The sequence below is a fragment of the Herpailurus yagouaroundi genome, unplaced genomic scaffold (genome assembly GCF_014898765.1).
Source record: "Herpailurus yagouaroundi ecotype Mexico unplaced genomic scaffold, PumYag 141, whole genome shotgun sequence".
Taxonomy (NCBI): Eukaryota; Metazoa; Chordata; class Mammalia; order Carnivora; family Felidae; genus Herpailurus; species Herpailurus yagouaroundi.
Window position 1 is genome coordinate 65,984,976 of NW_024412396.1, and position 13,427 is coordinate 65,998,402.

The 13,427-nt window shown below is 54.4% G+C and overlaps 1 protein-coding gene and 1 long non-coding RNA gene across 6 annotated transcripts in view; one reads left to right on the forward strand and one right to left on the reverse strand.

Moving 5' to 3' along the window:
* The first annotated feature begins 1,904 nt into the window (after nt 1-1,904).
* LOC121032226 (uncharacterized) lies at nt 1,905-2,930 on the forward strand. Its single transcript, XR_005791154.1, has 2 exons — nt 1,905-1,997; nt 2,077-2,930. It is a non-coding gene; the product is annotated as an uncharacterized LOC121032226 (long non-coding RNA).
* A 2,672-nt stretch (nt 2,931-5,602) lies between these two features.
* PRIMA1 (proline rich membrane anchor 1) overlaps nt 5,603-13,427 on the reverse strand; it is a 62,326-nt gene continuing 54,501 nt past the window's right edge. For 2 of the 5 annotated variants that reach the window (XM_040478115.1, XM_040478114.1), the window contains exon 5: nt 5,603-8,662. In XM_040478115.1, the coding sequence (XP_040334049.1) occupies nt 8,560-8,662 (103 nt within the window). In that variant the 3' untranslated portion in view covers nt 5,603-8,559. Of the gene's footprint in view, nt 9,847-12,001; nt 12,172-13,427 lie in introns of all 5 variants that reach the window. The other 3 variants (XR_005791155.1, XR_005791156.1, XM_040478116.1) reach the window with 3 other exon arrangements.

Sequence of the window (13,427 nt, forward strand, 5' to 3'; positions counted from 1 at the left end):
GTTTCTGTTTATTGATCATCCATCATAAATTTCCATCAAGCCAGCGTCGCATCTTCTGACAAGGGCATTTTCCCCTTTGCTTTGGGAATTCATTTATTTGGGGAAAAAATTATGCTCGCAAAATATATCATTTATAGTTTTCCACTTAATATAACAGTTTTATGGAAAAGGACAAAAATGTATGAATTTAAAAGCATGATGATGAACTCTTAGATTGGAGGCCTGTTGAGAGTTCTCGCAGCCCTACGGACACTGGCCCCAATTAACTATAATCATAGCTGCCATATATAAAGGCTTACTACATGTCAGGCACTTTAGATACAGCATCTCATTTAGTCTCCACAACCATGATGGGAGGAAGGCACTTCTATTATCAACCCCATATTACAGATGAGGAAACTGAGGCACAGAGAGACCAAATACTTGTAGGAGTCACTCAGTAGAAGGTAGAACAAAATTCGAGCCAGATCTGCCTGCCTCCTAAATCCCTGATTCTTTCTGATACATAATCTGATAGTCAATGATGTGTGGAGTCCTTTGCTACTCACCTGACCAACAAGGTAGAATAATGTAGGCCAAAAGTCACCACCTGGCAGACAAATGGTTGAACTTGGCCCATCCATCCCATGTTCTGTTTGACGAGCTTCAATTTGTCATTTCTCGTTTTGGTTTGAAACCTCTTTGATGGAGCACACGGGCTCCATTACTGACCTCTGACCTCTGCCTCCCAAGCAGGCCGACCCCAAAAGCCTCTCAGCAAAAGTCGCGTTGCATCTGGGTTGATGTACAGGGCCTGGCTTGCTTCACGCATTTACCTGTCCCACCCTGCAGGCGTGTGCGTTCGCCACCCAGTTTAGCCTGACCTCGCATTTTATGGGCTCCCTCCGCAAGCCAGTGGCAAAGCAGGATTTGGGGCTGTTTTCTCAGCCCACAGTAGCCTTGCTCCCCCAGCATCATTCCTCGGCCCCCACCTGCGTGGCCACTGGCTGGAGCCCCTGGCGCTCCCCACAGCCACCCATCCATCCATTTGACCTCATTTCAGGTTGGGGCTGGTCTGTCCAGTCTACCACCATCCTGGTTTCTCCCACCTCAGAGCACTGGAGGTCAGCAGGTGATGTCAGGCACCAGCTCTTCCCTGCAGGGTGCACAGGACGCTGGCAGAAGCCGCGGATTTGGTTGAACAAAGAGCTGGCTTTTTAATTATGCAGCCCAGACAGGCCCCCACCAGCAGCCCGGTGGAGAGGGGAGCCTCCCGGGGGCTGGCTGGCAGACGCCCTGATTTCCGCTCCTTCAAGTGGCCACTTGGAAAAGAAAGGAACCAGCAAGTAATCAAGCATGAAGGACAGAAACACTCCAGGTGAGGACAATCAGGCCCCCGCTGAGCTGGGGGTGCTCTGCAGAGGGGGGGATCGGGCCAGTTCCAGACAGCGGGGTGTACCCAGAGCCCGCAGCTCAGACTGCTGAACGCTGGGCCGAGGGCTGGGGGAGTCAGGTGCACACAGGCCGGGAAGCCAGATCGGTTCGAGACTTTGCCGCAGACCTGTTCTCTGACCACGGGCAAGTCACTTGATCTTGCTAAGCCTTGGTTTCATCGGTAACAAAATGGAGGTGGTAATTCCTCTCTTCCAGTCTTTCTGTGAAGAGTAAACGTGATGATATCTGTCAGGTACTTAGCAGAGAGAGGATCATAAACAAGAATGACAGCTAGCCTTTAAGGAGCACTTATGACGCCTAGGTATGCCGGGCTCTGTGCTAAGCGCCCGACGTTCATGCAGCCACTTATTCTTCAGACTGTAATGCCAGGTGACAGCTGGTGTTTTGCTGAAATGAAATCACAGCTTGCAATGGGAATTTGGTTCCAATTCTTCCAAGTGCGGGCGTTCCCACGCTGCGGTGCTCCATGTGGTGACTCAAGGCTCCACGTTCCTCTGTTTGAATGAGCAACTGGGAAATCCTCCTCCGTATGGCTTGTTCTGTCATCATTTGGACTTCACATGGTATGAACACGTCTTTGTGTTTGTCATGGGAATAGTATTTTGAAAATAATAAATGGATATGTTCTTTCTTCTTCTCCAGGAAACCACAGTCCCCAGTCTAGCTTCATGGATGGCATGAGCCAGGAGGAGGTTCAGATGTAGGGCAAGTTCTGCTCAGATCGGAGGAGGAAGCAGAGAGCCCAGCTCTTCTAGACCCTAGTGGATCGTTGACAAAAGAAAAAGGGAGACCAATGTAGGGCAGGGCTGAGAGGCCAGGCGGGCATGTCTGCATCCTCTCTCATGGGGGTGAGGAGGTTGTAAAAATACCCAGATGGATATGCACCCGGGAGCCCCACAACATTGTGGCATGCCATCCTCAGAAGTGCCTGTGGCCGTGGGCAGCCTCGGTGGGAAGGGGGTGGCTGCACACAGGAGTCTGCACCCCAGCCCCGGCAACCCTCTCCCAGCCTGCATGAGGGCACAGATTCCAGGGTCCCCGCGGCTGGGGCTGAGAGCAGGAAGCTGGGCAGAGGCCACGGTCAGGAGAAGAGATTGCTGCAACCCAGACATTTGTATCTGGAGCCGTGGGGGCAGACTGCTCACCCTCAGAGAGTAGAAGGGCCCAGGCACAGCCCTGCTGTCACCTGAAGGGGAGGCAGCCCAGTCTGGCCCCAACACCTGCCAGGACCTCAACCACTCCATCTGAGCTTGGTTCCCTCTGCGCCAGAGACCCCAGGCACCTGCTCAGGAGTACAGCTGGGTGCCTTCTAGAAGGGAGCAGGCCTGGGAAGATGGTCCACCCAAGAGACAGCCCAAAGAGACCCACTAAACAGGAAGAGGCCTGAATCCCATTGATTTTGCAAATCCAGGTTTTTCTGCCTCTCACACCCCCATCCACAATGAGGTGGAGACTCTCGAAAGTTATATGCAATAAAATGCTGTATTTTTTTCTCTTTGCTGTGTGTATGGTGTTACATTCACAACCCACAGTTACTCAATTAATTCTACAAATATTTCTTGTGCCAGGCAATGTTTGAGGGGCTGGAGATTCAGCAATGAATAAGACCAAACACCAGAGTGGGGTCCCTGTTCTCAGGCACCTTCTATTGTTTGTAAATGGTTTATTTATTTATCTTGAGAGAGAGAGAGAGAGAGAGAGAGGCTCCCAAGCAGGCTCCACGCTCAGTGCAGAGCCCAACGCGGCCCATGAGGTAATGACCTGAGCCGAAATCAAGCGTTAGATGCTTAACCGCCTGAGCCACCCAGGCACCCCAGGTAACTTCTCGTGGGAGGGGAAAGACAGTAAATGCATGCATGTGTCAGCAAGGGTTCTTAGGGGTGAGAAGCGTTGTACTGAAATAAACTAAGGCAATAGAAGGGAGAATGACTAAGTGGCCTAAGAAAGCCACAAGGTGACCACTGGGGAAAGAGTGACTGTAAGCGCATCAGCTGGCACATAAGGAGCAGCAGGAAGGCCAGGGTGGCCAAGGGAGAGGAGGGGAACAGGAGGAGGGGTCGGGTTGGGGGTGAGGGAGAAACAAGGGGCAGGTCAGGAAGGGCCTCGTGAGCCAGGGGAAGGAGTGTGGCTTTTATTATAATTGTAGAAGTTGTGGGCAGTTTTTTTTTTTATTTTTATGTTTATTTATTTTGAGAAAGGGAGAGCAGGGGAGGGGCCAAGAGAGAGGGAGAGAATCCCAAGCAGGCTCCACACTGTCAGCGCAGAGTCAGACGCGGGGCTCAACCCCACAGTCTGCAAGATGGTGACCTGAGCCAAAACCAGGAGTTGGACGCTTAACCAACTGAGCCACCCACGCGCCCCCATGGGCCGGTTTTTAATTCACGTATGATTTGACCTGTGTTTTGTAAAGATTCCCCCAGCTTTTGTGGGAGCTGATGGTGGGGACAACAGAGGTGGAAGCAGGAAGCCGAGGTCGGGATCTCACTGTAGTCCGGGCAGGAAGCGGCGGTGGCTTGGACCCGGGTAGGGGGAGCTGTGTTAAGTGGCTGGATCTCAGAGATGTGGAGATGGGAGGTGGTAGGACTTGCTGATTTATCGGTCACTGGCCCAAGGCACAGGGGCATAAAGCATGCCTGTCGGGGTTTGCACTGAGACACGGTGGTGGCCGACGAGGCCACGCGTGGAGCTGAGGAAGATGGCAGTGGAGGGGGATCTGGGAGTCCTGCTGGGCTGCGATGAGCCGCCTGTTCACAGCAAGTGAGCTGCTGGACAAACCCAAGTCTGGAGATGACAGGGACAGCTGGGGCTGGAGGTGCACACGTGGAATCAGGTGCCTATGAGGGGATTTGCCGCCCGGGGCCTGGACGAGCTTGCTGGGGGAGTGTGGGGGGACACAGAAGGGAGATCACTCAAGGCAGTGTCCAGGCACGATGGGTGCCGAGGCCTGGCAGAGGGGAGGCAAGCTGGCCATGGCGCCCAGCTGGCTTCTTTTCTCATTCCCCACCGTGACGTTTGTCACCGTCGGGCTGTGAACACACATACGAGCTCTGAAAATCTCTGTGTGTATTCCCATGATCCAGGCATGCTTATTACATTTGTTTTTTGAAGTTTGGCATAAAAATGAAACCGCAAGTTCTCATAAAGAACACGCGAGCCCCTGAGACTATATCCTGTTTCAAAGGTTAAGGGCAACCCTCCAGGCAGAAGTCAGTGGCACTGAAGCTAGCATCCCCTGGAACTCCACAGAACAAGTGCCCAGGCACCAGATCTTCCTCCGCCCTGCTCTTTGAGGGCAGCTTCAGAACGACCTCATACCCTTTGGACCCTTCCGTGTTCCTGGGCAGGGACTGTACTTCCCTGGGCTGGGCTCACTTCCAGGCCGCGAGCCCACTGAGCAGAGTATCTGCCAGCCTGTAAGGTCGCCATCAGAGCGCCCCTCTCTTTGCAGCAGGGCATTGCCCTTCTAGGAATCCCTTTTCGGAATGTTGTTATCCCTGTGTCAGAGTCTGGAAGGGAGGACATTTGTTTTTAAATTAGGAGGTGTAGGGTGGGGATGGAAGGAGCAACAGAGAAAAATTCCTAGTTGCTTCTAGTTTTTTTTCTTTTTAAATTTTTTAACTTTTTTAAAATTTATTTTTGAGAGAGAGAGAGCACAAATGGGGGAGGGGAGAGAGAGGGAGACACAGAATCTGAAGCAGGCTCCAGGCTCTGAGCTGTCAGCACAGAACCCAATGGCACGGCTCAAACCCATGAACCGTGAGATCATGACCTGAGCTGAAGTGGGACACTTCACTGACTGAGCCACCCAGGCACTTTTCTGGAAGTGCCATGTTTTAGGGAAACCTCCCAGTCTCAGGCAAACTGGGAGGGTTGGTCTTCTCAGCTGAGTCAAGGATCAGGATGGCTGAGTGCGGGGGAGGAGAGACAAGGTTGGTACCTTAGAGTCCCCATCAATGCCAGTCTTGGGTATTATGATGAAACCATATGGAAATGAGCAGGTCCCCCCCCGGGCCCTCAAAGAAGGGTCACACCCCACACTCAGCCCACTCTCTCCTTCTCATTACCCCCACTGCCCAGAACCAGGCCCCTGCCACAAAAGACAGCTGATAATCATCTGTATAAGTGTATTTTTATTGAAAATAAAAAAGGCATGGTACTTTCTTCCTCATAAGTAGCATCCAGTCTGCCCCCCCCCCCCCCCAGTGCTGCCGGTCCTGCTCCCTGCGTGGTCTCAGCACAAAATCCACATTAGTGGCTCGCTGGTGGACAAGACGGCACCACTTGTACATTTGTCCATTGAGACAGAATGAGAGACAAGAGCCCTCTCCCCGTATGCACACGGCACATTGCGAGGAAGGCAGATCTCAGGATATTTACATTCATGCATTAGATATCCCATACTACCTGGGCTGTTTAAGTCAGACTGTGTACAGATTCAGAGAGTACAGTAATTTTATATAGATATAGATATCTCTTTAAATATATATATAACTATATATAATATATATGTCTATATTTTTATAGCTATTAGTCTTTCTTCCAAAACTTGCTTTAGAAGCTTCTAAATAACACCTAAAAACTCTGGGAGATCCTATATGCCATTCTAAGTCGGGCTCAACTAGGAGACAGTTAAAAAATATCCATTTGAGAAAATGCAGAGAAGAAATGTGCATTTCTCGACCTCAAAGTTTGGGCTAGCCTGAAGATTGGTCTGCGTTTAGGGGCTGCAGATACGTTCCTTAAACAAAAGTTCCGATTTCAAAGACCAGGTTGGTGTGGTTTTACAGATGCTTCTTGTCACTTAAGCGAAAAATCCAGTGAGGCCTCCTTGCGGCACACAGGACAGTATCCAAATGGCCAGTTCTAGGTTTGTGGGGTTGAATTCTCGTGTGACTTCGTTTTTAAAAACTGGGTTCTTCTCTTGGTTTGCACTAGCCGAGAGAGGAGACTTTACAAACCCGATGTGGGGGGAATTTATGCGCAAATGTTAGCTTTTCGTGGAGCCCTGGCCGTGTCCCTAGAGCGAGGTGGATGCCAAGGGTGGACGGTTGGGAAACCCTGCCTGCAGCTGGAGGGTTAGGCCAACTGTAAAACCTCCTAGGTTTCAGCCAGGGTGAGGGAAGGTGGGAGTTGTGGGGTTGTGCAAAGCTGGGCTGTGCCCTGCCTCCCTTGAGGTCTCCCCAGGCTGGATGCCCATCACGTCATGACCCCTTAGTCAGGGCCTTCCCCTCTGACCGAAGGTGTCTTCCCATCACTTCTGAGCCCACGGTGCCGTGTGCATAGAGCTGGGGTCCCACCCGAGTGTCTGTTCAGGGAACACGCAGGGGACTCGGTGGCAGGCTACAGGCAGTAAGGGAAAGAGCCTTGCTGCAGACCCACATCCCCTGGTCCTTTGTCACCAGCTCGAGGCAGTGACAAAGGCCACTGGTGGCACCGTGCCATGCCAAGGTAGGCAGGGAAAGCAGAACACAAATCCAAACCAAACACAGGTCCTCACACAGAAGGAAAACCGAAAGGAAGAACAGAGCCCTTTCTGGGAGGGTATGGGCCTGGGCCTGTCCTCAGCCTGTTCCTGCTGACCTGCGGGGAGGACCCGGGTGAGGGTCACAGCAAACTCACCTTCTCCCCTCTGCTCTCTGAAACACAATGGAACACAGCTCCATGGGCAAAGGGATTCCCAACCCAAGGTGGATTTCCAAGGTTCAGCCCAAACGGGGATTTGTTTACTGTCTTGTCAGGCTTACCTGGATGGCCAAGTCTCACCGTGGCCCAAATACCCTTCAGAGAACCACACTGGTGGTCTGGAAAACCACACTGGTGGTCTGGAAAGTGGACGGAGTCCACCTAGCTCAGTTCCTACACAGAGAGAGCGGAACCGTTAAATGTGTCCACTTCCTTCTGAGCAAGTGTATGGGAGGTGAGGGAACCACGGGGTCAGGAGTGTTCTCCCAATCCGGGCGATGCCAGACCACAGGCCTCTGTCCCCACGGGCCTAGTGATGTGCCCACAGGTCGGGTGGCCACCTGGGAAACAGGCCAGGGGACCAAGATTACCAGGCCTGGAGGGTCCTCTCCCTCCCTCCCTCCCTCCCTCCCCTTCCTTCCCTTCGTCCACCAACCCCTCTGGACGGTTCAGCGTTTTTAGAACACAAGACATTCGAAGGGGGCCGCTGGGAGAACACCACCTCCTTCCGGATGAAGAGAGGCTGGTGACTCTCCAGAGAGGGTCTGAGTACCTGGGAAGGGCCTTAGGGGGTCATCGGGGAGACCCAGCGCCAGGCCGGGTCAGCCTAACCCAAAGTGCTGGGCTTGGCATGAGCGGTGGCCTCTCCGGATGAAGGCAGGGCGTGGCTCACATGGAGGCATCAGTTCCTACGAGGATCAGGGGTGGAAATGAGTCTGCGAGTGGGCAGAGGGGGCTCTGTCCTTCCAGGGTCCTTGGCGTGGCGTTCAGTGACTTGTTTTGCCCCTGGAAGGTCAGACACTAGCTCTGGGTGTAAAAGAGCCCCTCTGTCTGCTCAGTCAGGAGGGGACCTTGCAGGCTGGGCTCACAGCCCACCGTGGCAGGGGTCAGAAGTCAAGAGCCAGGCGCCGGGGGTGTGGGAGGGAACAGGAAGAAAGGAGGCAGGCCCTGAAGACTAAAGACAAGTCGCCGATAGGGTGACAGACAGATGTGTGGGAAGCACCTTTGGAAGGGGACATCTCATGGCTGTGCTGATGGCTTCTGCTGGAACGCATGGTGAATGGAGAGCAGTCTTCCTGGGGAGGAGGAGAGGTTTTCTGGCAGGCAAGTGACTCCTGGATCACCTTTCTCTTGGCTAAGGTAGGATGCCCCCCTACCCCAGCAGACAGATGGACTCCCTGCCTTTGTCAGAGCGCAGCTGGGAGACAGTAAATCATATCCAAGATGGAGAAGAGACGTGAAGAGTGGGTGTGGCGGTGCGGCCCCGGCTGCTGCACGCAGGTGAGCTGGCCCGCGAGCTGACCAGGGGAAGGCTGGGAACGGGATGGTTTCTCCCTGGGAAATCCTGGACAAGCCCAGAGTCAGCTCGTGTCCTCCTGCTCTTCCGTGTCCACTAATGCCACCAATGTGCCCCTCTGGCCAGCGAGTCCGGGGTCTGCAGACTCACACCACAGCGCTGTTCACGTCCACCCCTTTGTTGCTCTGCGAGGAGGTCATGGGATACTCAGCAACACTGGTGCCATTCTCCTCTTTTCTCAGTGGTTTCCTGGGAGGGGAGGCAGGGACATCCGTTAATGACCAATGGCAGGGGTAGGTGCATCATGTCCTTCCAGGCAGGCCACCAGACTCGGTTCTGGGTTAGTATCCTTGGGCTGCTGGTCCTTGTGGGGGCCAATCAGGAGCTGGAGGTGGTCTTAATGAGGGGGACCACACAGTGTGTCGTACACACCAGGACACAATTGAGAGTGAGAGAGGAGAGCTGTTAATAATGAAGCGGGGACAACAGCTGCTCATAATGAATTGAGACTGTTTGGGACAAACAAGAGTGGAGACCCTGTGTAAGACGTACGGTCAGGCTTTGGTTGATCTCTGATTATGAGCAAGCGGTTGTGAAGATGAATACCTGGGGGTGCAGAGTTGAGGCGCCAGAGGTTGGATTTTGCAGCCTTGCCTGTGTGTGGTCAGAGGTACATGGAAAAGGTGACAAAGAGGATGGCGGTGATGGTGACGCCTGGTGGTGGCCATGGTGGCTTGGGGCGGTGGGAAGAGTAATGGGGGTGGGAATGGTGGTAGAGTTGGCGGTGGAAGTGATGGTGGTGGTGGTTATGGTTGTGTCAACGGCGGCGGTTATGGTAATGGCGGTGGTGATGCTGATGGTTATGGTTGTGTCAATGGCAGCGGTGATGTAATGGCGAGTGTCCAAACTAAGTGCATACTAGTGGTTCTCAAGCACTTAATGTCAGGCCATTTGAAGACCATTCCAGAGGCTATTTGACCCCAAGAGCCATTTCTCCCATACATACAAGGCTCAGGAAGGCTGGCTGGGAGGCTTTCAGAAGGCTCTTGCTCACTCGCAGAGGTTCTGAATTCGCAGCACTACTTTCTGGCCTGGCTCCAATCTGACCTCCTCTCCTGGCTGGTTCAGGAGGCCTCCAGGCCCCTGGCGACAGCCTCTGGATCTAGGCCACACATGCTGTGGAGCCCAGTCCCATATCACAATACTGCTGTTCTCTCGGGTGAATCTGAGGCCCATGGGGCCGTAGCTCAGTCACCTCTGTCCCCAGGAACGCCAGGGCTGAGCCTGACCTGGCCTTTGTTGTGTATTGTCTCCGTTGAATGTCTAAGGCCATCTCTGAAAACCTGGTGATTGATTGCTTCTGCCTTCTCCAACGTCCCCGGAGCCTCTAGGAACCCAGCCTGAGGACTGGTACTTGGAGCCTAGTCTGCTGCCTATGGAATAAAGTCTGAGGTGAATTAGTTTAGGGGAGGCAGGGTCTGCAAGGTGGTTATCGGTAGTTTCATGGGTGGGATTATTAGGCCCGCTCAGAGACAACACCCTGAGATCAAATCTAGTAACTTCCCTTCCCTTTTTTTCTTGCTGCAGAAAATAGCTCACAAACCACAGAGAGAAACCCAAGTTCACTGACTCTGGGTGTCAGGCTCAGCCACGGTGGCTTCTAGAAGTGTGAGATGCAAACCAGCACTTCCTCCCGTGGCGCATTACGCTTTGGACAAAGCACTCTCAGCTACAGATGTTCCTGGCCCCTCTCACGATGGTCCCCTGAAGAAGCTAGGCCTGGGGTTAAGAGATCCATTACGTGGGGAAACTGAGGCTTAGGGATAGCTGTGACTTGCCCATGGGCTCCCAGCTGGTTGGTGCTGCGGCCTGGACCGCCATCTGCTTCCGCCATATCCTGGTCCAGACATCTTTCCCTTAAGTCAGCATTCCCAGCAGGGCATTATCTCTGCAAACAGGCTCTATGGTCCCATCAGCTTGGAAAGGCCTCCCACCTCCCTCCTCCTGGAGAGTTCCAAAAGTTCTCGAGAGTTCTCCAAGAAGCCCGTCTCGTTTTGCTTTAACCCAGCATATCCCAAGAGCCCCGCTTAATTTAGATGCTACAGACACTTTCTGGAACCCCCAGGTGTGTAGGGGTCAGACGAGTGTCCTTGTTTGTGATGGGCTTGTGGAAGTATGGTTTCTGAGCCAACCTCTGCCCCTGGGCCTTTTCTCCCTCAGTCTCCTTCATGTCTCCCCTGTGCCCACTCCTTCCCAGTGGCTCTGACTCTGCTGGGTGGGCGTCATTTCTGACTCTGAGCGTGCATGGCCCGGAAACTCGGGTGGAGGGTATATTTTCTTACAGTGAGATCCTGTGTTGCTCTCGCCATGAGGCCACCGATGGACTTGAGATTCCTACATTCATCATCAATATATGAGGACGGGGGAGAGGGACATCAGGATCGGGATTCCAGAAAATATTAGCAGGCAAAAATCTCTGAGCCCAAACCCACACTGCTTCACGGCTTTTCTCCCTAATAAATATTCAATCTTGGGCTCGTCTGAAAAATCAACTGGAATGGGTCCAGGTCAGGGGAGATGAGGCTGAATGAAGGGCCTTCAGGAGTGGATAATGGAGAGATGCGTCTGGAACTCCCATGGAAATGGGCAAAGCATGGAGGGCACGGAGTTCCCACCTTTTCAGGGTGAGGGTAGGAAATCTGCAGGACTTCTTCTGCCAGGAGAAGAGGTGAAATTTCTTAAAGCCAGGCTGCCGGCCAGGACACCCCTTTGCGTTCCTGGGGCTTTGGAGGGAAATGTTGGCCCAGAGGGCCTGGCAGGAAGCAAGCCTGGCCAGAGGGACACTGAGGACAAGGCCAGGAGACAGCCCCAGGGCCTTCTCAATGGCCCCGGCCAGCTTCCCACCAAAGACCAGCTTTGTCCCAGGACAAAGGGCGTCCGGATAGGGGCTCCACCCAGCAAAGTAGCACCCGGTGGCTGGCCCAGCGCCCCCTACAGGAACATTCCAGGAGCCTGGGCATGGCAAGGGGAGGGGTTAGTGTCCCAAAGGTTCTCCTGAGAAGTGGGCTCGGTCTGCTCCCCTCCTCTACTAGAGCTAAGCCCCCAACCGCTCTACTCCCTGGACTGCTGCCCCAGCCCCCTCCCAAAGCCTGTCTGGGAGTCACAGGAGCCCAGTGGAATCTGGAGTTTTACCTACAACAGGAGATGGCTCTACCTCCCCCCTCCCCCCACCATCCTTCCACTAAAGGGCACTGCAGGGTGACGCTGCCCGAGTGCTGAGATGTCATGCCTCAGTGAACCCAGGCCCCACCACTTCCAGCCATGTGACCTTGGGCAAGCCACTTAACCTCTCTGTGCCTCAGTTTCCTGGTCTATAAAATGGGCACAATAACGGTGTCCATTTCATAGGCTTGTTGGGAGGATTAGATACGTTAATGCAGGTCGAGCACTTAGATGAGCATCTGGCATACAGCAAGTGCTCCATAAGTGTTTGTTAGCTCTCAGCACTGCTGTTGGAAAGGCGGCAGCGGGGAGCTGTCCTGTTGGCCGGCAACGGCCAGCGCTCTCCAGTCTGCACAGACTTCCTACCTAATGGATGCCCGTGGGGCTCAGGAAAGGCCAGAGAGGCTCGCCGGGACCCAGCATGGCTCTGCAGCGCTGTGAGCCAGCCAGGGCTGGTCCTGCTAAACCAAAGTAAGGCATGTGCACCCTGGTGTGGGAAGAGATGGCCTCGGACGACTCCCTACAAGGCCTGGTTCCTAAAACCAAGAGAAAGGGAGGTGAGATTTCCTTGGCCATGTCCGGGATTCCTGCCTGTCGGAGGGAGGGCTCTCCACCCCGAGACTCCTTCCCCCCTCGCCCCCATCCCGGCAAACAGCAGGCACTCCTCGTTCTTTACACGGGGCGCTGTGCTGACAGTTCCGGGGGGCTCGGGCCATGAGCCATGGCCTCCGCAGGAGCCGCCTCCGCCCGCACGCCGGGCCGGGCAGGAAGGGCCAGGACAGGAAAGGCCAGGACCCAGCTGCCCCTCTTGGGCCCTGCTGACAATGTTATGACAGGTCCCACCCTAAGAAGGGAGGGCTGCCTGGCTGGCTTCTGGTCTCACGCACCCCGCGGAAGGGGCTGCTCTCAGTCAAGTGTAGCGGTCTCAGACTCCCTTCTTCGAAGGCATCCATCATCCCCGAAACACACACACACAAACACACCCATACGCAAACACAGCCCACCCCACCCATATACACACACACCACACCCATACACGTACACACACACACACACACGCACGTCCATACATACCCCTTCACAAACACACACCCCCATCCACGATGAGATGCCTTTGTGGCCTGCAGACTTCTCCAAACCTGGGTGAAGAAGCCAAAAAGAGCCCTTCCGAGCCACCAAGGAAGTCGTCGACCAGGAGGAGCAGCGGCCTCCTTTCCAGCCCAGCACACTTTTCCCCACCACCTGGGTGAAGGGGAGTCAGGGACGCAGCCCATCGGCACCCTCAAGCTCCAGCTGGCCCCGCTCGCTGTTTGACCATCTCCCTAGGGCTTCCTTGTTCAGCCACCTCCGGCTGAGCAAGTCAAAGGCTGGCGTCTGTGAGTCTCCCAGGCTTCGGCTCGCCCCTGGGACCCAGCCAGCAGGGCGAGGCATCTGGATCTCATTCTGCATGCCGTGGGGAGCCATTGGAGGACTCCTTACGCCAGGGATCCCGGTCTATCCCCTCACCCTGCCTCGCGACCTCCAACCAGCATGTCTAGAGAGATGAGTTCAGAGAGGGATACAGCTTCCTGGTGACAAAAGGGCCCCCGAGAAGCAGGGGCCTACCCACTGGCACCGAGAGCGCCCACAATCTGCCTGCCTTTCTGTCAATGACTGGCCAGTAGCGCCATGTGGTCCCCGCTACAAAAAGCAGCTCATCCCTGCTGCCCACCTCCTCCCGCCAGGACAGGATTTCATCACCCACCACAGCAGGTGGGTCCCTTCTGGGGGCGTGGGGGGGTGGTGGTAAGAA